This window comes from Crassostrea angulata, chromosome 7, assembly GCF_025612915.1.
Source record: "Crassostrea angulata isolate pt1a10 chromosome 7, ASM2561291v2, whole genome shotgun sequence".
In the NCBI taxonomy this organism is placed as follows: domain Eukaryota; kingdom Metazoa; phylum Mollusca; class Bivalvia; order Ostreida; family Ostreidae; genus Magallana; species Magallana angulata.
Window position 1 is genome coordinate 48,606,740 of NC_069117.1, and position 27,006 is coordinate 48,633,745.

General features: G+C 37.9%; 2 protein-coding genes and 1 pseudogene across 2 annotated transcripts in view; 2 read left to right on the top strand and 1 right to left on the bottom strand.

Moving 5' to 3' along the window:
• Positions 1-191: 191 nt before the first annotated feature.
• On the top strand, positions 192-6,359 carry LOC128156274 (spartin-like). Its single transcript, XM_052818345.1, has 8 exons — positions 192-287; positions 1,887-2,665; positions 2,953-3,138; positions 3,474-3,557; positions 3,688-3,879; positions 4,183-4,362; positions 5,218-5,308; positions 5,760-6,359. Exons 2-8 carry the CDS (start codon positions 1,900-1,902, stop codon positions 5,986-5,988), a joined length of 1,728 nt encoding a protein of 575 aa, XP_052674305.1. The 5' UTR covers positions 192-287; positions 1,887-1,899; the 3' UTR covers positions 5,989-6,359.
• A 349-nt stretch (positions 6,360-6,708) lies between these two features.
• Positions 6,709-8,726, top strand: LOC128156275 (uncharacterized; annotated as a pseudogene).
• A 3,323-nt stretch (positions 8,727-12,049) lies between these two features.
• The window catches only part of LOC128156267 (cadherin-related tumor suppressor-like), a 39,767-nt gene continuing 24,810 nt past the window's right edge, over positions 12,050-27,006 (bottom strand). Inside the window, exons 7-19 of the mRNA XM_052818330.1 lie at positions 26,195-26,378; positions 24,126-24,376; positions 23,536-23,723; positions 22,793-23,428; positions 21,748-22,630; positions 20,260-21,639; positions 18,296-20,040; positions 17,743-17,843; positions 15,821-16,137; positions 15,376-15,581; positions 15,131-15,236; positions 14,867-15,010; positions 12,050-14,745 (exon numbers count right to left, since the gene is read on the bottom strand). Of these exons, the coding sequence (XP_052674290.1) occupies positions 13,076-14,745; positions 14,867-15,010; positions 15,131-15,236; positions 15,376-15,581; positions 15,821-16,137; positions 17,743-17,843; positions 18,296-20,040; positions 20,260-21,639; positions 21,748-22,630; positions 22,793-23,428; positions 23,536-23,723; positions 24,126-24,376; positions 26,195-26,378 (7,811 nt within the window). The 3' untranslated portion in view covers positions 12,050-13,075. The remainder of the gene's footprint in view (positions 14,746-14,866; positions 15,011-15,130; positions 15,237-15,375; positions 15,582-15,820; positions 16,138-17,742; positions 17,844-18,295; positions 20,041-20,259; positions 21,640-21,747; positions 22,631-22,792; positions 23,429-23,535; positions 23,724-24,125; positions 24,377-26,194; positions 26,379-27,006) is intronic.

Genomic DNA, 27,006 nt, shown 5'->3' on the forward strand with positions numbered 1-27,006 from the left:
GTGTTGCACAAACCTTTAAAGCATTCACTGAGATTCATTTGCCTAAGCCACCAAGTAAAGAAATTTTCATATATATATATATTATTATATCAATGCAACTTTGATGAAATAGACAATTCTGGGACGTCCGCTCACTGTTGATAACAGGGGCGAAACTCTTCGGTAACGAAACAAGTACTGCCGTCATTGCGAAACAAACAAGCGTCTGCCTGACTGAGACGTTGATTGTGAAAGTAGAAATTTTGACTCATGATCACGATTTACGTTTTACATTTGAGTTGTTTCAGGTAAGATAAAATGTATGCTTATCAATCTATCTCGCGACTTTTTGGTATCGTGTAATATCTCCACAGATGTATTATAAGAAGTCGTAAGAACATAACACAGTACATAAGTATTGAATAACATGTTCTTAAGTTTTTAGGTTATAATTGAAAGTGCGATGTAAATGGCATATTTTCAAGTGTTTAAATGTGTACCGAAATTATATTTTTTGCAGTATTGTATAACGTGAAAGTATCACAGCAATGGTCCTCATTTTGTAGGGTAATCGATCCAGCGTAATTTTTGTGCGCCGTATAAATGGTAAATAGTTAATTGCATGTTTTTTTTAAATGGGAGGGTAGGTCTAAGGTCTGTCAACCCAAATTACCTGTTAAGCTATAGATCTGCGGTTACTTGTCACCTTAAGAACTTTCTTTCCTGTTAGGTGATTCTGCACCATTTTATATGAAGCTAGGATTACATATATCGCATAGCCCCCTAACTCCGTCACTACCCTAACTCCGTCACTTTCGGGAAACTCCTCGCCGTTTGAAATCAAGTACGATTATGACGTCTTTTTTACATGTCAAAAATCTTTAATCAAATGTCAACAATTTGCAACGGTTAAATTTAAGAATATGTCAAAAAATAACAGAATTAAACCTTGTTCATTTTATGCACCATTAATTGTGTGAAATCAGCTAAAACTTTTTCACGGGTGCACTAAAATATTGATATTTCTGACATGCGGGCCCATTCGATCATTTACGGTGGTCAGCCATTTTTAGAGAAGTCAAGATGAAACATTTCACATGTAATACATTTTTTATTAAGGTAATTAATACATTTTTCAGACCGCAATAGCCTTTATGCACTACTCTTGATGATAACGTCAAATCGCTCATGCCGATACTTTTGCCTTATACAGGGTATAGACATATCCGGTATATCGCTACTTAGAATATGCTACATTTCTAAAAATGTAATAAATAAATAACTTAATAAGTAATATATTAATTAATGATATAAAATATTTGAAATATATAAGGACATAAATCAAACGGCATCCATAAATTCTGAAAAGGCCATTGTGGTTGTTGTTACATGGACCCATTTTTTATTCTGGCGATCATTTCATTTCGATGAAATTAAATACAATTTAAATTGTATGCACCATTTTTACTTATTATAACTTGGCCTTGATACAAATTGAGTTTTAACTAAATTGTTAATGTGTCTTCATTCCCTGCCATATCATAGAGCATGTGGGTGACGGAGTTAGGTTCATAAGTTATGATAGCACGTGTGATAAACGTCGTATTCAGAGGGCTTATTTGAATAAAAATAAAAATATTTTTGTTAATAATTTTATAAATTATATTGTTTCAGATTATATTTAGTGATTGCAAATGATAAAAACCACAAAAAAATAATTTACAGAGAAACGCAGGAGAATTTCTGCTTATGGTGACGGAGTTTGGGTACTCGGGGATAAAGATTTACAAGATGTACATTTGTATATAGGATTAAATTGGCACATAAGTCATCTCTTTAAGATTATAACACAAAAAACTACAGTATTTTCTTTTTTTAATTCTAACCCTCAGACTGAATTATTTCAGATAAGTTTTCAATATGGCAGAATGCCAAATGGAGCGGGAACCAAGGGGAGCAAGAGCGAGACCCCCAAGGCCTCCACCCCTTACCCAGAGCAGAGACAGTGTGACGGATGCAAAGACATTTCAGAAGCTTCATGATTCTGCATATAAATATATCAATAAAGGACTCGCCTCAGACGAGGTCTCAAACATCCAAGAAGCCATAGCTAACTACCAGAAAGGTCTGGAGAATATCAGCAAAGGGCTAGAAATAAACGTGGAAAGTTTGAATTGTTCTGAAGATGAGAAAAATGACTTAAAAATGATGCAGCAGAAAATGACCAAAACAAAACTTCAAATTGAATACCGCATTCAGTCTCTGACACAGACAACAAACGGAGTCTCTGATTCAATGGAAGTTGAGGCCCCACCATCTTATGAAGAATCCATCTCATCCCCTGGGTCTATTTCAGAGGAGGCATTCCTTTCTTTAGGTGACTCAATTATGGGTGAACAATCAAATGACGATTCTCTCTCTGCAAATGCAGAGGAAATATTTGGTATACCTGATGGGGTACAGATTTTCTACATTACCAAGGAAGGGTTTGTCAGTGCACCCTCCTATCCATCGTCCCTCAAAATGGTCCGCTTCACTGACCCCCCACCAGCAGAAGATCAGAACCGACCTCCAGCCTTTCTCAAAGTTGATAACTGGATATACCCTCTTGTCCCTGGGATGTCCCCTGCTTTACATGCAACAAATGGGTCATACATTTTCCCAGATGTAACAGCTAATGCAGAAGGTAAGTGATGATCATTAAATTATTTTTTAATTCAGTTTAGTTTATTGATTCACCTTCCAGCATACAACAATGTTACTTACGATGGATTATCAAATATGGTAATAATTAAAAAATGTGCATATTGTCAAACTATAATGTTTTTACAATTTTAATTGAAACTTCACATGTATAAAGCTATTCCTTAGTATTGATATACATGTTATATAAATTTTTGGGCAATTTTTAGAATTATTTCGATAAAGTATCAAGTAGACTTTTAACTCATAGATTTTTTTCTTTTACTGAAGGATCTTCTGTTGGGTTGCTGTTACCTCCAGATGCTACCCCGAGTCAGAGACATCAGTTTGAGCAAACTCTGGCCTCCCTGACAGCTCTGCTGGATCAGACTATGCCTACTGCTCCACCCATGGAGCAGGAACCTTCAGCCCCTCCCATGGAAGCAGAAATGGAAGACATCCGAGAACCTGCAAAGGGTTAGTCCTGCAATTATTTTTGTCTTGATGCAACATTCAGCAATGTATATTACTTATGAATTCCTTATAAAACGCGAGGAATTTATATCCGCGTAAAATTGCGACAAGCATCCCTCGCGGATTTTAAAACCTCGCTATTATTTTCTGAGAGTTGAGAACTATCAGAAATATGAATATATCTCCCGCGTTCGCGATTTTATATTCTCGCGATTTGATACAAAACAGCAGGATCGTGAAATAAAGTACTCGCGTAATATAAGGAATTTACAGTACATGTATTACTTCTCTGCACTAAATGTTTAGAAATTACTTATCTATATTTCTGTTGTATCTAGTGGGTGTCACTGTGTCTGAAGTAGAGGTGAAGGAGAGGACTGAAGACGGCACATCCACCAAAATAGCCAAGGGTATTACAGTAGGTAAGGAATATAAAAAAAAAAGAAAAAAAAAAAAAGTAACAAATAAGTTTACATGCACCAGTAATGCACAATAAACATACCATTTAGATTAAAGATGTAGATTTCAATGATTTTTATTTCTGACACACAGCTTCACAGTGGATCTCTTGGGGTCTAGAGAAAGGATCAGAAAAGGCCGGACATTTTATCAGGGTAGGGTCTAGCAAAATAAGAGAGCACCTGCATCCAGAACAGCCAAAACCTATCGACCCTAAGGTACAGAGGGGGGCTGAGTATGCCAGAAAGGGAGCCCATGTTGCTGTATCTGTCAGCTCGTACCTGGGTAAGGATCTGTGGAATCAAACATATTTGTTAAACATGTAGTAAATGTTTGTACAGTAAAACACATTTATGGAAATATGCCAAAGGTTACAGACTTTGATTTGTTATAACTTTAATTCTTTATGTTTGATTCTTTATAATACAATTTTTACAATTGAGGAATGAAACTGACTTGCTGTAAGGGTGTATTCAAAATAAGCATATTCATGGCATGCATGTTTTACTATATATCTTAAAAGAAGTTCATTTATATCCATGGTTTTAATTTTTAACACCATAAACTTTTACATCAATTGACTAACAGTGACAAAATTGGGCCAAGCCACAGTGGCAGTAGCAAAAGAAATGGCCCCTCACATCCGTAAACATGGCCAGAAACTCCTGCCTGACTCCATCAAAAGCAAGACCCCGGCCCCTGGCAGTAATTCCAAGGTGGACAAAGTTGTAGACGGGGCGGTGGAGGTCGCCGCCTCAGGTCTTAAAGGTAAATGATTAAAAAGCATAATCTCAACCTCAATTTCATGTGGGATCAGAATTTGTGTGTATTGTGGGTATATTGTATCTATATATATATTCTGTGGCCTCATTCAAATTTTGGTGCTGGCTGAATTTTTGTGACATTCACCCACCAATAAACTTTTTTTTTCCTCCAAAAATTACCAGTATGATATGATTTATCTCTTATTTTTTATTCAATATCATTAGGCCATTGCAAGTTTTTTCTTTGTTTAGCGTCCACCCAAAACTCAAAAACCTATCTTTCTATCAGAAAAAAACCACAAACCTTAGAAAAAAAACACAACTTTTAAAGTTCAACAAAATAAAATTTGTTATATATTTCGAAGTATTTTCTTCATTTTGTAACAAAAATACAAAAATAACAAATACCTACTGTATGATTTCCATTTTGAATGTTGTTATACATGTATTTGATTTCTGATCCGGATTTAAAAATGTGATCCTGAGCCCGACATATGAAGAAGTGATCTAATTTTATGAACAACAATTGTGGTTTTTTTTTTAATTTTTAAATCTCAAAACCAATCCGTCCGCGGACGCTAAACATAGAAAAAACTTGGAATGGCCTTACTGTCACTAACTATGTGCAAAATCAAGTACTGTATCGACACACTGATTACACAGGATCGGATAATTTATTTATTTGTTAAATACTATTATCCATTTACAAAATTATAGTCCCAATTGATCCAGTAAATTTAAAACAATGAAAGAAAGTTGTACCTCATAAGTTATATGTTTACACAGAATTTATCATTAAGTTCTGGATGAGGAGCACTTTTTAATGCTATGGAAATATACATGTATTGCTTTTCATTAGGTTTTGGTACAGTGTACATGTCACTGGAGTCAGCAGCTAAAGCCCTGGCCAAGAATCTGGCGAATGAAACAGTCACAGTGGTCAACCACAAGTAAGCTATTGAAGATATTATTTTACCCCCATTTATTATGAGCAAAGCTAATGAATGTTACCTTTTACAATATTCAATAGATGCAGGTCTGTTGCTTCCGGTCTGAAAAAATATTTGGAGGGATGACCTGATCATTTTTTTTAGATCAGAAGCTACAGACCTGCAACTGAATATTTGATATCCTATTGAAAGCAATATAGTCAAAAGTTAATTAGATTTACTAGCCATGTTAGATTATCAAGTTATGAGAAGTTGTTGAGATTTCTGTTTGAAGGTAGCTTTCTTTATATTTGATATAGAAATGAATCTCTTGCTAAGATATCATCATGATTCCTACAAGTGTCCTGGTCCTTATCGTATATGTTTTATGTCTGTATGAGAATGAGTAAGATAAGAATTAATCATTAAGTTGAATAATGAGTAAAAATGAAATTCCTTTGGTAATTTACAGGTATGGAAGTGAAGCCGCTAAATTGTCAGAGAACGCGCTGTATGCAGTGGGAAATGTTGCCATGACAGCATACAATGTGGATAATCTTGGGGTGAAGGCCATCGCGAAGCGGGCCGCAAAAGACACTGGCAAGGAACTTGTGAAAGATATACACAAGGAGTGGAAAGGTGCCAGCAAACCTCCCAGTATGAGTTACTCCTCTTTGAATGACCAGCAACACAAGAAGTGATCATGGACATCGTGATAATTCTCCTCACCATATTGTTATTATTTATTTCTGAATCATGTATCACATGTTGAACCGTTTTCATGTTGAGGGTTACAGGAGAAGATGTATTTGAAGCGGATTTCATTTTCTTATCAATTTACATTTATGCATTCTTATTACAATGTTGTAATGTATTGTATTCAACATGTGTAAAGGCAAACATGAAGATTCAGTTTATGTTTACATGTATAAGCAATAGTGTGCAAGTATTTGCTGATTGTAAATTGAAACCATTTCCACTAGACTTATGTGAATGATGAGCTCTTTCTTGTTATTTTTTTATGTATAATTACTGTGATAAATAAAAAAATAAAGTTATTTAAAAAAATTAATGGATTTTTATTTTATGATGGAAAAAAAAAACTATTGACAAGTTGCCCTACCTGCAATATATATTGCATTTGATCTACAGTTATATATATAAAACCCAGATATGACTGAATCAATATTAATAGATTGGCAACTATTGCCAGGTTGCTCTACCTGCAATACATATTGCATTTGATCTACAGTTATATATTAATATTTTCCGCGGTACGGAGATTAGCGGAAAATAATTGTCTTGTTGATTCGAGTAGAAAATTGTATCCAATGAAATTCATAGTTACGAGTCACGTGGTGACGAGTGTATGATTGGTGTTCGAATAGCACGAGAAATCAGTTCTAGCTCGTCTTCTTACAAAGACGCATCTATCATGGACGAATTCGGGGATGCCGGTATAAGTTCCGAGGTTCAGCAAATAATTAGCTCCGAAGTTAAAAAAGCAGTGGAATCGTCCCAAAATCAAATTTTAAGCAGCATGAAGACTCTGATAGACAGCAATTTCAAGAATTTTCAATCGTCTATGGAAACAACACAGAAGGAACTCTCGTCATCGCAGTTAGCGAAAATAGAGGAGAATATTTTTGGCAGTTATAAGTTTAAACGTCATGGAAACGAAGCGCAGTACCGGGGAAACGCACAGGTCATCACTAAGCTGAGGGAAGCAGACGCCAGTTTGGACAGCGCCAACCTTGGCGTTGAAAACATAAACACCGCCCGGACAAAGATTGGTGAAGGTATTGAACTTTTGAATGAGAGACAGAAATTGATAAAAATAGCTGATTCTAGTCCTTTAGGGTGGAAGGTAGTAGCTGAATACCAAGCTAATCCCATCGCTGACGATTCTGACGATGAAAAAAGAATAAACAAGGCGCAAAATAAAGCAGAGAAAAAGGACAAACAACAAAAGGCACAGCAGAAACCAACAAACGACTATTCAAGGCCACACCCATACAAGAAAGACAACTCTAGCTAGGTCACCTACGGTCAAGCCAGGGACGTGCTATCGATGCGGGTTTAAAGGTCACTGGGCGAGAGACTGTAGAAGGAAGCTCAACGATTCGGCAGAGATAAGTATTGTTACATGTAATACATTCAGAAATTCAGATAACAATTCAGTTTCAGAACAAAACTATTCGAATTCACGCCTGTCGACGTCAGTCACGGACGAGTGCACTACTAACAAGGTAAGCCCTGTCGGGCATTTAAATAGCTGTTTATCAAGGTGGGTTGAAACAGGTGTGGACAATTACATTAGAGATATAATTTCTCATGGATATAAAATTCCTTTTAAAACAATTCCAGAAAGTGTCGAATTAAAAAACAATAGATCCTCATTAGAAAATGTAGAATTTGTTTCGTCAGAAATCGAGTCTTTGTTGGCAAAAAATTGCATTTCAGAGGTGAGTACTAAGCCAAGTGTGGTCAATCCGCTTACTGTTGCATATAACAGATCAGGTAAGCCTAGGTTAGTCCTAGACTGTAGACATGTGAATTTTCATTTGCATAAATATAGGTATAGATATGAGGACGCTGAAGTAGCGAGAGACGTGTTTGATATCGGTGATTTTGTTTTCACATTTGATCTTAAGTCAGCATACCATCATATTTCTATATTTGCAGAACACAGGCAGTATCTGGGCTTTAGCTGGAATATCAATGGTCGGCAAAAGTACTATGTATTCAATGTTCTGCCTTTTGGTTTATCTACAGCTGGTTACATTTTTTCAAAAGTTACTAGGCATTTTGTTAAGTACATGAGGTCCAATAATGTCAAAATTGTCATGTATTTGGATGACGGTTTGGGAGGCAGTTCTTCACAGTCGGACGCTTTTAGAGTCAGTTGTTTTGTCAGGGATGAGTTACAAAAGTTTGGATTTTTGTTAGCTCATGAAAAATGTCAGTGGTTTCCGTCTCAAAACGTGAATTGGTTAGGTTTAGAATGGGATTTTCAGAATGGTTTTGTCAGGGTGTCTCGGGAGAGGATAAGTAGGACAATGTCTTTAGTAAATGATATTTTGATCAAATCAAAGCGTTCAAATATGTTTTGTCACGGTTAGACTTATTGCATGTCTGACGGGTCAGATCATAAGTATGAAAGCTGTTTTTGGAAATGTAGTCCGGATTATGACTAGATTTTTATATTTTTGTGTAGAGACGAGGGCTAGTTGGAATAGCAAAGTATTGTTGTCAGAAAATGCAATTCAGGAAGTTTTGTTTTGGTCAGAAAGCATAAAGTCATTGAACTGTAGCGGTGCATTGTTTAGAAACATTGATTTATCAGAAACGAGAGATTTTGAATTATTCAGTGACGCATCAGATGTAGGTTATGGGGGTTATATTAACCCAACAGTTCAGCGTTCAGACAAGAGCTCCTCACAGCAAGGTGAGGATATAGTCCTACAGAAGGACAGAGTTACTGTGTCTGGTTCTTGGAGCCAGAGGGAATGCAATAAGAGTTCTACTTGGCGAGAATTAGAATCAGTTCATAGAATAATAAACACGCATTCAGATGACTTAAAAGGTTCGTCTCTGGTTGTTTACAGTGACAACAAAAATGTGTCTCATATTTTAGAGGTTGGCAGTAAGAAAGAGAATTTGCAATTAATTGCTTCTGATATTTTTCAGTCATGTAGTTACAACAAAATTACATTAATTCCAAAATGGATCCCGAGATCGGAAAATCAAGAAGCTGATTTGATCAGTAGGCAGACTGATAGAGATGATTGGGGCATTAGAATTTCAGTGTACAATTATTTGTGTGAAAAGTATGGTCAGCATGACATTGACGCGTTTGCAACGCATTACAATACAAAGTGTTCAGTATTTTACTCAAAATCTTGGTGTCCTGGTACTAGCGGCATTGACGCATTTAATTTTTCATGGACGGGATCAAATATGTGGCTTGTCCCTCCACCAGTGTTTATTTCAAAAACAATCAAAAAATGTTTGTCAGAAAAAGTGGTAGGGACACTAGTTGTTCCTAGGTGGATTTCAGCTCCTTTTTGGCCTTTGTTACAAAACTGTTCAAGTATTTCAGATTCGTTAGTTTTGCAAAGAACTCATATAATAGAAAAAGGAAGATATAAAAAGGGGATATTTTGTAATGATCCCCTTCAGTTTGACATGGTCGTTTTCAGATTTAATCATTAGATTATTTTATTTTGACAGACATCGGGATACGACAAAAAATAATTGATGACGTAGCCAGAAGCGGAGCCGGAAATAACGACATTTTGAACGATTTGGCATACAAGATGTCCGACTATATTCTTCAGGGGAAGAGTTTTAACACAACGAAATCTTACCATAGTAGTTTTAAAAGATGGAAAAATTTCATTCAAAAAGAAGGATTTGAGTGTTTACCCGCACAACCTGTTCACGTCGCATTGTATATTACACAATTATTGGATCAAGGTTCATCTTCTCATGTGGTCAATCACGCGATCTATTCTTTAAAGTGGGCTCACGAATTACATGGATTTGCCGATCCTACCAGCAATTCTTATGTCAAGTGTCTACAAGAGGCGGCCAAGCGCATCGCAACTCCCAAAGTAACCAGAAAGGACCCTGTCTCATCTGATATATTGATTCGTTTGTGCAATTTATATATCGAATCTACGGATGTGCTGATCGTAAGAGACTTGGCCATGATTTTGTTGAGTTTTGCCGCTTTTTTGCGTTATGACGAATTAAGTAGCCTAAAATGTTGTGACGTAAAATTTGTTGATGATTATTTATGTGTGTACATTAATAAAAGTAAAACTGACCAATACCGGCAAGGAAACGAGGTGTTGGTCGCAAATGGTTCCACAAGTGCTTGTCCTGTGAAAATTTTGCAAAAATATGTTATGTTGGCAGATATTAATTTGTTATCTTCAGAATTTTTATTTAAGCCAGTTTTCAGATCACACGGTATTGCAAAGTTGATATATAAAAACAAAAAGATTAGTTACACTACTGCAAGGGAAAACATTATTTCCAGGCTCAAAGAGGTCAGTTCTGGTTTAAATTTAGGTTTACATTCGCTTCGATCAGGCGGAGCTACAGCTGCAGTCGGTTCAAATGTGAACGAAAGGTGTATTAAAAGACACGGGCGCTGGAAGTGCGATTCTAGTAAGGACATGTATGTTGTAGATCAGTTAGAAAACCGATTGGCAGTTTCCAGAAAATTGGGGTTATGATTATCATAAAGTTTTTCACATTTTGAATTTTTTATCAAATGTATGTTATATTTTGTTTTTTCCCTGATTCATTTCGTCGCCTCACCCTAACTTTGGTGTTTTTCTATGCATTCTGGGCTAGTCGGCAAATATATATTTGCTTGTCATTTTTGTAAGAATAGATAAGACTTAATATTTTCCGCGGTACGGAGATTAGCGGATAATAATTGTCTTGTTGATTCGAGTAGAAAATTGTATCCAATGAAATTCATAGTTACGAGTCACGTGGTGACGAGTGTATGATTGGTGTTCGAATAGCACGAGAAATCAGTTCTAGCCCGTCTTCTTACAAAGACGCATCAAATTTACATCAATAAAAAATTGTTATTTTTTATTTTTTATTATACTATAATTTAGAAGCTTAAAAATTTTCATATTTTTGTTGTAAAGTCCCTGCACTACCCTTGAGACGGCGCGCATTTGCGACTTTGACATGGTTTGGGACACAGGTTTCCAGAGATTTTTCTATTTAATAGTTTTTTATTTCTGTTTTTTTCTGGCCGGTCACGTCGTCGATGAAAGGTTCAAATATTTGTTTAAAAAAGGGTGAGGCAGTGATTTTTTATATTGCAGTATATGTACATGATACAATTTTGTATTGTTCAGCTTAAAATAAACTTCCGGCTCCCCCGTATGCATTCTGGGCTAGTCGGCAAATATATATTTGCTTGTCATTTTTGTAAGAATAGATAAGACTACATGTATTAAAGCTAGTTATGACTGAGTCAATATTAATGATTGGTAAATATGTAGAGTCAAACTTTAGGTATTCCAGAAAGGGTAATAGGAGATGTTTGCTATGTTACAGTTTTGTGCTATTGGACTGTAATTAATAAACATGAAAGAAACACGAAACAAGATCAAAGTATTTTCATGTTTTCACAGATGGCTGTACTTTCAGATTTGATGGTCATTTCAGAAACATGCCAGCATTATAACACATTTACTAGCACCTTTGTAAGCCAAAGTTCTCAAGGGAGGAAAACATGGTTGGCAAAGATGTACTAGCTGTCTACACACAACATGAAGAAGAACATTGACAGGTGCTGGACCACTTCCAGAGAACCCAGCTGGTGTCGTAAATTTAATTTTAATAATCGCCTCCAGTTTGACAATCAACCTTTAATGTTGTCAACCTTCAGCCAAACTTGATACCTTTGTTCTGTCAGAAATTATTCATGTTTCCCCCTGAGTTGATACACTGTCAATAATGTAATAATCTGATAATATGATGTCGGCAGGTCAGTAACATAGCATACTTGACGGCCACAGCATCCTTTAATTGATACACTTGGAAACTGAATGTTTCATTATTACATAACAAGACAATGTACTATAAATTTTTAATGACTGCTGTGGCATTGTCCTGATAATAGCTACCTCTTGAGCTTACACAAATCCTCCATTATTTGGATTAACACAGGTGCATAGTTTGAGTTGTCTCTCTTTTGTTGAATACTTCAAAGACAAAACCAGCTCTTTTATAGATATTTTATTATGAGTATAAAAGGTGACAGTTTATTTTACAGATATTAATCACATGATTGCATTTATTATAACATATACCTGTCAATTATTGCAATTAATGAGCTATAAAATAGATGTACAAAATTTTTCGTATAAATTTAAAAACACTTTGGTGTTACAAAACTGTACTTTTTGCTTCAAACAGGGACTTTGATGCACGGAGTTTTATTCTCCATTTCAAGGAATATCATTGGTTTATCAACAAAAAATTGTCAACATTAAAACACTTTTCATACTTAATAATGCTTTTGAAGAGAAATATCAATTTCAACTTTTTCTTCTAAATTCTTTTTTTTTCACTTGAAACTTTCTCATTCCCAACCAAATAGGAAATCTTTGGCCACCGATAAAAATAAAAAACAATTCAAAATATGTTTGGAAGTTTTCTTGGATGTTAAACCATGTAGAATTAAATGCTGTGTTGTCAGAAACTTTGGTATATGCCTACTTTGTTCTGATGGGACTGGACTAAAAATTAAGTAGGGTATATGAAATCAACAAAATAATAAATGCACACTTTTGTAACTCTCATCATTGCCAACTCAGTTGACTTTTGTTAAAACTTATAAAAATATATAATGTCTCAAAGACTATTAGGAATGTTTGGGGCATGGACATAACAGTAATTATAATACAATGATATTGCTTTACACCTTTCATGGGACTTATAAAAACTAGTGAAACACTTGAGACAAAATGTTTGGATTCAGTTATGATGCAAAAAGAGGTTAAACTATACATCCATTTCCACTCTCATAATTCATTTTCTACTATGACAAAAATTTGCACCAAACAAACATAAAACATAAATTTGAATAAAATAATAAAAACGTTGTGTACAAATTTGATCAATCATACAATGTATTTACAATTTTGTATAAATGTCAATAAACATTGACTTTGCATATTCAATAACTGCTGCAATAAATAAGGGAATGTTGGGAGGACTTGCACACAAACAGACACACACACACAATCACACATATTCTTCACAATCTGCTGCGACGGGATCACCCTGATTCTCACTCGTCTCTCCGTCAGGCAATGAAGCAATGTCTTTGAACACACCCACAAGTTTTTCGTAACTTGGACCCCAGTTCATCAAGTAATCCCAGGCGAAGTGGCCATTGAGTAGTTTGTGCTCAGCATGAGGTCCCTCTTCGGAGGAACCTACCGTGCTGGCGAACGAACCTCCATTTGAGTCCAGGCCATCAGACTGGGAAGTTCGATTTGGATGACCGGGATCCTCGTGTTCATTGTCTACTTCTGACACTTTCGAAAATATCATTGCATTAGGATCAAACTCATTCTTATTTTTCTCATTTTCATACTCAAATTCTGAGCATGTGAACGAGTCATTAGCACTATCCTCTGAGCTGGACTCGGGTGCCACCAGCTCCACGTCACTGTTTATTGTGCTCATTCGTATATTAGCCATGTGACGTCCCTCCTCTGATGACGACACAGCATCCAATAAACTCACAGGGCTGGGCCTGCGTGGACGGGCGTTCAGTTTTTCAATCTCCTCAACAGTAAGACCCTTCACTTGACGCGAGTTTGGGTCGTAGTATTTGTGCCTGCTGGACTTGACGTGTCCGTTAGGCAGTACAGTTCTAGGAACAGATGAGCTAGTTGAACTTTTACTATGATGACTGGCAAGACTGTGTTCTGATTCTGTTCTGCTATGATGAATGTTGGACACTGGAGTGCCTCTCACATTAGAATGAATCAATGGACTAGCCCGCACTTGCGGACTTTGACGTGAAAGTTGATTGATAGGACTATTGCGCATTCCTACATTGGCAGGACTGCTCCTAGCGGAGTGACTAGGATTGTGTGGCACCTCTAAGTTATTAGCAGGGCTACTTCGTAGTCGCCCTGAGGTCTGTAGTTTGAGGGCCCCCGGTCCCGGACTTTCCCGGGACTTGTATCCAGTAGCGGGACTCTCCTTGTGACGCTTGTGAGAACGCTCTCGCGATCTGTCGTTATAACCTGAGCGATAACCTCGGTAGTGCATGTGAACATCTATGTCAGACGGTGCTATACTGCTAGCATTATCTAGGTCATAGTGTTCTGGCATATCATTTAGTTGGTTCATGTTCACATCACCATTGTCAATGATTACGGTACCATCATCTATTTCGTACGGCTTCCGTTGAGTTGGATCTGAGTTGATCAGATCAGGTCTGTGTAGTCCATTAGGTGAGTATGTTGTGTTAAGGTTGTTTTGTCGGTTGTAATCATTCTCTCCATACCCAGAATCTTGGTGGCTAGGTGGGGTGTTGTTGTAACTTTTGTTCACGTGACCATTCTCTTTTGGTCCGGCTTGGTTTTTGGGATCCTTTCTCTGACGGCGCATGCGGAATAGCACAAACACTATTGCGATTACGATTAAAAGAACTCCGAAGAACACAATCACAACGATGATGCCAATACTGAGGCTCTCTGGCGGCTCACTGACTTGGGCGCACACACGAGTTTCCAGATTTACTGAGCAAGCACCTCCTCCACATGGATTTCCTGCACACAAAGCGGAACATCCAGACTCCACACTTTCTGTTGGTGTGATATCAAAACGATCTGTGGAGCCATTCAGTGGCACAGGAGTCCCATCAATTTTGAACAGGGATATACAGCCTGAAAAAGCTGAAATGAAAGAAAAAAAGGTTTAGAAAAATTATTTCAGCATGCTGATATTCCCAAACTTTTCTATGACATGACTTTTATTATTTTTTATGATTTTCAGAGTTAACCTCGAGATTCTTACCATGGACTTTGCTGTTGTCCACATTGATTGGCGACTCACTAGATCCCAGCACCATTTTGGTGATTGCGACATCAGAGAACTTGTATGCTCCACTCAGTGTCTGCTGATGTTCCTTATCATCCAACCTTAGTGTCACTTGGTTTCCTGTAAAGATTACAACCTCCATTAGAAAGATTAAACGACAGAATAGAATATGATGCTGCATAAATTAAAACTTTGATGTGTATATAAGTTCCCTGTCTTTGTATAAAAGACGGAGCTTACCTGTGACGACGACGGTAGCATTGTGCCATTCTCCATCATGTACTCTACCATCACTGAGCACTGCAGAGGTAGATCCGAATGTATACACCAGCTTCCCTGATCCAACCTATCAAACCAGAACACACAGAAATAAATATGGATATTGACTGGAGCAGGAACACACATTTATCAACAAAATGCATTACATTGTCTAAAGAGTCTTTGCATCAAATTCTTGTGATAGCAGCTCATTGACTGATACGTACCCAGAGAAGTCCTTGATCAGTACGGGTGGACACAATCAGCAAGGGTTCCTGGGGGGCAGTTGTTCGATATCTGATCATAACCGATGATGTGTCAATGGCACGTCGCTTTCTTGAATTTGATTGGCTTATGATTTGATCTCGTCTATAGGATTCCTTCTGAACGAAACTTACACGTGAATTTGATCCAAATCCAAGTGGTCCAGATGCTGCAAAAAACATAAGATCAAATTAAAAAATAAATTTTGATAAAGATAAACAGACTGCTTACTCAGATCTATATCATCAAAAAACAACATGTTTTTTTATATATATTTTACAAAGAGATTCTTATCAATGAAAGTCAGTAAATTTTGTTATCATAAATACTGGCAATCAATAATACATACACAGTATGAGTTTCATTTTTCTAGACCAGATGTGATAGAATTTGATCAAGTTACCGTACCTATTTCACATGTGGTCCCAGAGAACCCTAGAGTACATCGACAGGAGAACCCCTCCCACTCTTCCACACAGCGACCCCCATTCTTACAGCTGCCCGCCCGACAGTGACCACTCGGTGAGGAACGAGGACATTTATCGAGGACATTACTCTGGCTGTTGGGGGTGGTGGATGTCAGGTGGTTGACAGTGTTGATTCGGAATTCCCTCACACAGCCCACAAAGTCGTGAGAGCTGATTTGTCCTGGGCGGGTCTGAATGATTTCTATGTCTTTGAGTCCTCCGAGGAACATGGGGTGACCATTTAAATCTAGATAGTTGCTACAAAAACACAAATATCAAAAGGTTAACTTTCTGTTGAAATTTAATAAAGTGTAAAAGTACATCATTGAAAACTGATTCATTCATTAAAAATCTTGAAAATATCTTAAGCATCCTGGAAGTTAGTGTCAAGAGAGCACCTAAGAACCTTATTAAACAAATCGCCTACAGACATGCAACTCTTCAAAATTACACTTTAAAAAAAAAGTCAGATCAAAGTATGATGGTAAAGTGTTGATGAGTGTTTATTTACCTACACTATCCCCCTAAACTTGGTCAGATCTTATGATAACTGATCCTATCGAGTCATAGGGTGTTGGTTTGATGTCAGTAATTGACAGTGGTTGTGTTTGTCAATACAAGGAATTAAATGCTTTAGAAACATTAGACTGCAATATAACTGTATTGATTACAGCTTTCTGGTCATATATCATCAGGTTTTTTTACATTGGCATACCCTGTAGCAGTGTAAACCATACAAAAGTTGAGCCATTTTATCTGTTGGGAATATAAAACTGAGAAGGTACAACACAAACCCCCAACCTATCATCTACAGTTACCTGGGCTATAGAACTGGTACCAGTTATTGATTGTTGTTTGTTCATGTGTACAGATGTTTTATTAATTAAAGGCCAACTTCTGACATTTGTACTGGAACAATGAAACATTTAAACCATCAAGTTAAATCAATCACTTCATCTATTTTTACTTGACCATTGACAGATTTAATTGTCAAGATGGACTCCTACCCAATAAGATCGGTGGCTGTTTACAAAGCGAAGGAGAAGAGTTCTACTCGACTGAACACAACTCAAAAAGCTCGATCGAGTTACAAATTCAAATCGTGATGTATAAATGCAGCACAATAGCTGCCTAACTGCTCCGTAATACAATAAAAATGTGGTGTAATCTACACATCAATGGGGAATAAATACATAGGGTACGCAGACTACCCGAGACTAACATCCATTTCATAAATTAATGGCAATGATAAGCTTACACACCCGAGTGCCCTCTCTTAAAGCAGACAGGCATGACAGTTTCAGTAAATTTAATCTTAATAGAACCCCACATCTCAAAACCGCGTAATCGGAGTTTAAAAAATCCCCCTGACTGCAAATACCTCTGTATTACAAAATTCTAAAGATATTTCTATCATGACCGTTGACAATAACAAAGACATGGCCTGGCCACAATCAAGAGTTGCAAGAACAGAAGATAAGTCCATCTTAACCTCAGGTGAACACAAAAGCAGGAATTCTATTTTGGTTTTCTGAATGAGTTTCTACTGATAGGAAGTAATCAGCTAGTTATGGACATGTCATATTACACAGTTTAGGAGGCAGCCATTGGATGCTCCACAAATTACTTATGAAATCTACCTTAATTAAAATTACTTATTTAATTACTTTTAGTCACAAACTGAATCATTAAGTAAAGAAAAATTGAAATATTTTAGATTTAATTTAAAATCTATATATTTTCTAATATCTCTATTCAGAGCTCTTCATTTCAAGGAGATAAATATAGTCCAAAAATGGCCATTGCAGTTTAATTCTCATCCTCATAATGTCTTCAATGAGAAGTACATGTAGTAGGACCTACTTTGATTGGCTGCCTTTCCTGTAACAGGAGTCGTCTCCGATCTGGCAAGTGTTGCATTCTGTACTTGTAGCAGGGCAGTGGGTCACCATTAATTCAGCAACCTAAAACAAGATCCAAAATGTCAGCCACACAGAGAGAAAAAGACATCCAGCTGAGCTCCCATATACAATGTAGATAGGGAGGCTCATATTGTACATGGATTATTTTAATGTTCCAGGTTTCTATAGTTCTATCAGTTACAATCACTGCTTCCTGAACATAAATTCTCAATAAAATGATTTTAATTACATTTTAAGACAGATCAGTTGGTGTCTTACAAAGGAGTTTATTATCATATTTCAAATATTAAATATGCACAACACCTTTCAATTCTCAAGGACAACCATAAAAGCATAAACCATTGCCATTTTACTCTCCTTATTGTCATTTAATCAGACACACTGATAAAAATAAATCTCAAAGCTATTTGAAAAAATAATACCTAGCATTTTCCATTATGTCTATCCTCTATCCTTAAATTTTATCAATGAAAACTATTATACACTGTACTTACAGCTAGCCTCCTCTGGACTTGAACTCTGAACCACTCTCCCGTTGACACATTCTTGGGAACAGTAAGAACTGTTGCTGTGGCGTCTCCAAAGTTGAAGGAGAATCTGACTTTTTTGTTGAAAATCTCCAGCGCCAGGAACTTGCCAGTGTTGCTTGGATTGTACAGGAGAAGTCCCTTGGACTTGATGGTGGAGAAGGTCAGGTCAAGGTCAATGTCCTTCAGGTTCTGATCAATTGAATTAAACTCCATGTAAGACTGTTCAGTGAAGCCTTTAGACACATGCTGGCACCGATTTCCCCAGAATTCATAGGGACACTGGCAGTGGAAGCCATCCAGTTCATTCTTGCACTGGGCACCATTTTGACACGGACTGGATGCACAGTGATTGGATCCGGTCTCGCAGTGTTGTCCAGTGTATCCATCTGGACACTGGCAGGTGTAAGATCCAGGTAAGTTATTACAAGTACCCCCATTTTGACATGGACTGGATGTGCATTCATTTTTATCCTGTGTGCAGTTCTGTCCAAGCCATCCCTCGAGGCACTGACATACTCCATTCTGGCAGTACCCACCGTTGCTACAGAACCCGCCCCCACAGGGCTGTACTGGTTCTTCACAGTAGCGACCAGTGTACTGGGATGGACAGCTACAGTAGAAGTCAGGCACCATGACTGGAGAAGTCAGCACAAATAGTGGGGAGTCCAATGTATGGAGGCCCGATCTCACATTGATTCGGTTCAAACAAGTCCCTGAATTGCACGTGGAGACTTCACAAACAGAGTATCCAATCTGGATTCTGTTTTCTGGATTGACCATGTTAGGGAAAATGGCACTCGCAACAGCTTGCTTGTTGGAGTTTAGTTGTTGTTTCAAGAAGTCATGCAACACTACTGTTCCTGATGCTTTGACTACACTGACATATACAAGGGTTCCTGCATCTTTGGAGTCCACATTCAGAATGGTCACACTGTCCTCTATGCTGAATAACTTTGACACAGCTTTTTGAAAATTATCAAATTTTTCTTTCACAAACTCTGCTTTTGTAATTCCATCAATGTAAATGATAACAACATTATCCAGTGTGACATTATCGAAATAAACCAGTAATGATCTGACATTATAAGACACCATTATATTTCCATCTGATCCTTGAACATTCAGTGTTCGCGAAGGTGGTGTATGGAAACTGAGTAGAGTTAACTGGCATCCAGCACCCCTGGTTATTGTGTAGTACTCATCAGTCACAGTGCAAGTGTAGGTCCCTGTGATGTCTTCATCCAGCGGTCGAACGTCTGCTACTGGAGCTGTGGGCAAAGTCGTCTCAAACACACCGACCTGGATTACAAGATCTCTAGCCTGAGGCGGAGAATCGTTAACGTCTTCGACAACGACCTTGAATGTCAAGGTTGCTGATTGAGTGGGTGTTCCAGCATCTCTCACAATCACAGTGACATCATGCTCACTTCCTTGGGGTGCCTCTCTGTCTAGAACCTGTTTGGTGACCACTAGTCCTTCTGCTGAGATTTCAAAGTTGTCAGAACCTGTGGAGATTTGATATCTAAATGGGCCTTGGTTTCCTGGCTGTCCCACCAGGTCTAGATCCTGATCAGCAGTGTTTGTGACCAGATCCATCACCCTGGTCCCCACTGGCATGTTCTCCTTGATGTACCCAGTCAAGTCTGCTGGAGTGAAGTAAGGGGAGTTGTCATTCTCATCAAGTAGGGTTATTCTCACTGTTGCAGATCCTAAAAACATTAAAATAAAACATATATATAAGGTACATAACCATGTAAACAAAAATTTTAAATGCTCAACAAAAAAAGGATAACTTAATTAACCTTCATCCATTAGCCAAATGTTTGAAAATATGAAATTTCAAAAAAAAAATCAGATATTGGGGGGATATCCAACAGAAAAAAGTTTCCTCCAAATGTCTCAAAAACTAATTTTAAATCTATACTGACCTGTGGCGGGTGGGGTTCCTCTGTCCACAGCTCCCACCAAGATGGAGTGGGTGGCATTGGTCTCCCTGTCCAACTTCCCTCTACCTGTGGTGTGAATACGACCATTCGTGGGGTCAATAGAGAACTCTTCCCCACCCCTCAGAATTCTGTAACTGAACTGTCTGTCTTCTGGCATATTGTCCCTGTCATTGGCTGTTACTGTAGTGACAGTGACTCCTCCTGCAGAGTTTTCCAGAATGCTGGCTTGGTACAGGCTCTGAGTGAATACTGGTGCATCATTGGCGTCTTCTACTGAGATGGTGACCGTACAGGTATCTGTGTCATTTCCCTTCACGCTCTCCCAGTTCTTGGCCAAAACATTCAGCACTACATGTGGAGAACTCTCATAATCTGGTTTACCAGATACAAAGATGTCCCCTGTCTTGTAGTTGACACTGAACCCTTTTACATTGCTGGAACCGATCAGATAGTAATACACCACTCCATCAATTCCTTTATCCCTATCTGTTGCACTCACTTTGCCAATAACGCTTCCATTGGCAGCAGATTCTTTGGTAGAGAAGGCATAGGTCTTTTGCACAAATTCTGGGTAGTACTCATTGACACTAGTGACATGTACTGTGACTTTCACAGTGTTTCTCATATTCACGTTATTTGGATTTCTGGCGATGACAACCATTGAATATTTGATTTGGTTTTCATAGTCCAGGATTCCTTTGGTCATTAGAGTTCCAGTGTCTTTATTGATCTTGAACAAAGTGAGAGCGAGTTGGTCACTTCCTGACTCACTGATGTAGTACTCAATGCGTGCATTGTCCCCTGTATCAATGTCTCTTGCCTGGACCTTGATGATACTGGTGTCCGACGGAGAATTCTCAGGGACAAAACCTTCAAAATGAGACTGTGTGAACAAAGGAGGGTTGTCATTCACATCGGTCAACTGGACTGTTAAGATGACAGTTGCTTCTTTGTAATGTAGTGCAGAATCCCTTGCAGATACATTTAGCAAATATATGTTTGTTGGAGAATCATAGTCCAGAGCCTTAGCAACAGATATGACACCATTTTCTGAGTTGATTTGGAAAACTCCACCTGGATTTCCACCTAGTATGTAGTATGAGACTTTACCATTGGGACCAGGACTATCTTGATCAGTGGCGGTTACCCTAGCAACACTCTGACCAATAGGAGCATCTTCCTGGACGTTATACACACGGCTTGCAGGTTGGAACACTGGAGTGTAGCTATTCTCTGCTGTGATTGACAAATGGACAGGAACTGTAGCTGATTTAGGAGGCATTCCTTTGTCCTCTGCTCGAATGGTAATTGTGAAATCCTGGTTTCTCTTGGTACTTAACACCTGAGCAACTGTGATTAAACCTGTAATAAATAAAAATTACATTGAGAACACAGGAAAAACAAATTTCATAGGAAATGGTAAATGCAGTATTTTTATAAATTTGAAAAAAATTTAAAGGTGTAACATACCTGTGGTTTTGTTGATGAAGAAATAACTGGATCCATTTCCACTTTCAATGAAATACTCCACCTCTGCATTCTGCCCAACATCCAGCTTGTCCTGAGCCAGCACGGTCAGTATTCTCTCTCCCTGAGGAGCACTCTCGGGTACCGCAGAGAAGTACAGGTCCTGATCAAACACTGGGGCGTGGTCATTGGCATCAATTATCTCTATGGTGATGATGGCCTCGGAGGACTTGGCTGGTGTTCCAAGGTCTGTGGCAATGACCACTAGCTCCCTCTGATTCAGAGCATTAGAGTAGCTTTTGTGGTAGATGTAGGTAAGTGTCTCCTTGGATGTGATTACACCTGTCGTGTCATCGATGGCAAACTCTGAAGATGGCAGCTTGAAGGAGAAATAGGAAACATTGTTTGGTGAGGTTACATCATTGTCAAGGGCTGTTAATTTGCCAACAGTGGAGCCAACAGGCTGCAGCTCTAAGAAGTTGAAGGTAACTGGGGGCTGAATTTGTGGTGCATTATCATTGACATCCGTGACAAACAAGTGTAGATATCCACGAGTGGAATAAGACCCATCATCCACAATAAGTGGAATAGTGATTCTCTGAGTTTGGAGTGCTTCTCTGTCGATGGAAGACTTCAAGGTGATGTTGCCAGAGTCAGCATCAATGTTGAACAAGTTGGAGTAGTTGGCGGTGGTGTCTATGCTGTAGTGAGCCTTAGCATTGATTCCAATGTCTTTATCAGTGGAGGTCACCTGGATGATAAAGCTGTTGACTGGAAGATCCTCCGGTATGGTCACAGAGAATATGGTGGAGAATGTAGGCGAGTTGTCATTGACATCGATTAGTGTTACTCTGACAGTGGTGGTGCCAGTTCTACGAATTAATCCCTGAAAATAAACATGGTAATGTTCAATGTAACTGGCCACAAGTCAAATTATGGGAAACATGTTACATTATCTTTGAATTATTGAATGTTCTACAAAACTATACGGAAATTAAATCTGCAAGATAAAGTAGTAATATTTCAACAATTGAATACACTGACTTACCATGTCATGAGCCTCAATGATGAGATTGTAAAAATCCTGGGTCTCTCTATCTAAAGCCACTTTGGTTTGAATGACTCCAGTCACAGGGTCGACATTGAATGTACCCTGAATATTGTCCACATTTCCCCCAGCAAGGACATACACAACCTTTCCATTGTCCCCACTGTCTGCATCAGTAGCATTCACTGTATAGACCTTTGAGGAGACTGGGACATTTTCTCTGATAGATGTAATGTATACTCCTTCTTGGAAGCGGGGTGTGTTGTCATTCTCATCCACGATGTTGATGACAACTTCTTTATATGCCGAGAGTAAGAGATTGTCACCCTCTGTTGCTTGAACCCACAGGTGGAAATCAGGGGTCATCTCGTAGTTCACTTCTCCTGCCACACGAATGGTTCCAGAACTTTCTTCGATGCGGAAAGTACTGCCAACATTTCCACCGGCAATGCTGTACTTGATGACACCATTGTTAGTTGCAGGTCGAGCGGTAACAGTAGTCACCACATGCTCCAGTGAGACTCCCTCATTTAGTGATACAGGACTGTTCACTGTGTCAAACACAGGGATACTGGAGGGACCTACAGACGAAATCTCAACCACAAGTGTCGTGGTGGACATCTTCTCTTGTGAACCCTGCAACAGTGTTCATAGGATATTTATACCACAGTACTCAATTTCCTCACTTGAATGACCACAAAATCATCAATATATCAGATAACTGTAAATCTTCTGACACTTACCTGGTCCCTAGCCTCTATTGTGCACTGAAACCTCGATCCAGCTCCAGACATGAAGGTTGCAGCAGTGATGATGCCTCTCTGACTGTCCAGGTTGAATTTGGAGCAGTCGCCCCCCTGCAGTCGGTAAGTAACACGTCCATTTGGTCCAACATCACGATCAACGGCGGTTACTCCCACTACAAACTGACCTGTAATGTCAAAGAACTGTTTATTGTACAAGCAATCTTTGAACATACTGTCTAGAACTGGAAAATGAGATCTTCAAAGAATTGGTTTTTTAAAAATATTACTGCTTGCCAACATTCTCAATATTTCTGGATATTTTATACCAATACCCTGGTTCATGTTTCTACATTACTGGCCATGGACCAATTGTTGTCAAGTACCATTATAATATGAAACAGTGCAAGTTAACAAACAAAACTGAGTGGTGGAGAATGGGTACCGGTACTTGGAAAGAACTGACCTATGTCTGTACAGCATTTTGATTGTGCTATCTTAACATTCCATTGAAAAAGATTATGGTATAATGTTGCAGCTCTCATTTTGTGTGCTATACATACAATAAGGACTTGCACTATTCCCAGTACCTAAAGAAGTTGGATTATTCAGTGTTTTGTTGTAGGTCTGTTTCTCAAACTGTGGGACGTTGTCATTGACATCGTCCACATAGACAGTGATGTTGGCTTCAGCGGACTTGGCCAGGTTCCCATGATCCTTTGCTACCACAGTCAGGTGGTAGAGTGCGGTGTCCTCGCGATCCAAGAGTTTCTGGGATGTCAGAATGCCACTGGTTGTATTGATGGCAAATCTACCGTCTACATCATCCAGCAGACTATAACTACAATCAAACAACAATAAAAAAAACTGTAATACATTAACGTTAAATTAAAGTCTGCATTCAATATTTGATTTGATAGAGAGAAGTAAAGCCTCTACTCAGTGTTTTCTCTGTCATGCCTCAGTACTCTTCGTGTTAAAATGCAGACTGTAAATGCTATGTCCATAATCAACACCTACCCCGTAACTTACAAACAAACCATTCAAATGCATTATATGAAATTTACCTAGCTCTCACACTGTCTGTTTAAAAAGAATCAATTAGGTCTACTAGTCAATTTCAATCTATGTGACGAAAGCGCTAAATCACGATTATGTACATAGCCCACAAACTGCAAAGTGAAGATTTCCTCAAATGACATATTCCATTGAAGCTCTGTCAAATTTAACTCAGTTCTTTAAAATTAGTGGCCAGTTCTACTGGGGTCAAGCTCATTCAATTCCAAATCAAATAATTCACATCTTCTCAAAATCTAAATTCATTTATGCACTCCATGAAAAGTACGATTTTTTGTCATTAATGATTAGATATCTGTGGAATGCATACCAAAGTTTATCAATATTAATTGTTTGATTCACCACACACAAAAAATATAACAAAATATATTGATTAAATGTGGATGTACAAACATTTTTAAAAGAAACCTTAAGTATTGATTTAAAACTAATACTAATCAATTGCAAGAGAAAAGAAAGTTGTGTTTTATTTGTACACGAGTGTAGATGTTTTTTGTGTATGTTTGCAAGACTCCTCCACTACGAGACAAGAGGTATATGTTGGGTCGCCTTTCCCCAACCCATTTCACACATTTGATCGTGGAGCGCACTCCAACTAAGACACAGTAGTGATCCAATCAAGGTCTCCCAGAAACCGAGCCAGGGATCGCTTTTGTTTTAATACTTCAGACTTACCTGGCAGCTCAATCAGACATTAATCCAGGTCATATATAAAACTGCCTGCACTGTTTGCATCGCAATTGCATTCAATGCCTTTGCAAATAAAGTCTATTAAATGAAATTTGATTGTATGTTCTTGAGATTTACCCCCGTTTAAATTCTGCTATATCATTCTTTTAAAGAACTGAAAAAACTTTTTCGGTGAATGACCGTATTTATCCTTAAATATGATGGCTGTCATAATCAAACTTATTCTAGTACATGCATATGTTTTATTTGTATTTATCATGTTAATAAGTTTCCTGGGCATGTTGTTAAATGGTCCACCTGGTTAAAGCCCCGACGTAGAAACCCCAAAATGTCTTCATGAACTTGATGAACTTTGGAACATATTAATGAACCTGACAGAAATACAATAGATCCAACCAAGAATGAAAATAATCTTTGGGACATGAAAAAATTAAATTCATAAATATAAGTACTACTGTACTTCAAAATGAGAAGTTGACTGACATGAAGTAATGGTGATATGCAATGACTGAATTGATGACTACTTTCAAAATTTTGAACTTTCAATCATCAAATTTATGAACAAATTTGGAACTTTAACTCTTTATACACCTTGATTTGCTCTGTTTTGCAGTATTTAAGTATAAGGTCCACTGTTCTACACTTAATAGTTAGTTTGTAAAGTAATGCCTACAACCAAATATTTTGGGGGGCAGTGCAGTATCTCTAACCAAAATGTGCCCACGGTTATATTGTCCTACTGTAAAGTTCTTGGACAATAGCTTAGCTAGTCTGAGCAATATGCTCACTGTTTTAACTCTTTACTGCGTTGGTCTGGTCATACCTGATTTGTGCATTAGACCAACTGTTATACTGTCTACAGTAACTCTATAGTCTGTTTGGCAGCACCAACCTGATTTGAGCATTAGGCCCACTGTCGTTGTCAGTGGCTGTCACTGTCAGGATGTCAGTGGGTCCTGGTTGATTCTCCTGTACATGACCTACATAAGTGGAGCTTCGATCAAACATTGGTGCATTGTCGTTGACATCTTCCACCTCGATGTAGATGGTCCCGGTGCCTGTTAGGCGTTCAGATCCTGTCAAACAGAAAAATGCTCATTTTGAAATACACAATAAAAAATTTCAACAATTATACCAGGCAATGTAATCTTTTGGCAAAAAAATGTAATGGGTTATCTAAATTCAGATAGATTCATGATTTTACCTCTTTAAAAACCAATAACTTTGTCTAATCATTTTTTTTTAATGATTTATTATGATTAATTGATTTTTGACTTAATTTTGAAGAATATTTGTTGTTAATGGGAATGTAATAGGATACAGGGCCTGTAATGACTATTGGCCTGACAAAAACTCATTTTTTTTCAATAGGTGTAGTCAGGTCATAATCCCTCTATCATATCATGTGATCAGATGCCAAGCTGAGTAACTGAGAGTAACATCCTTTGTGGAGGATAGATATCAGTGTGTGGAGGATGGATATCGGATACTGTCTCCATTAATCAAAAGAAAAAAGACAGTCTCCGTAAGTGAGCGTCTCCGATGCAACAAAACACAAGAGACATCAGAGTCCAATTTCTCTTTTGTTCATTCTCAAAATCTGTCATTGTTCTTATGTGTACAAAACAGATACCAGTTCAGAAGTTTCTCTTAAATGACAAGATCGTCTAATCTTTGAACGCCTGCGAATAGCACTTACAAGTA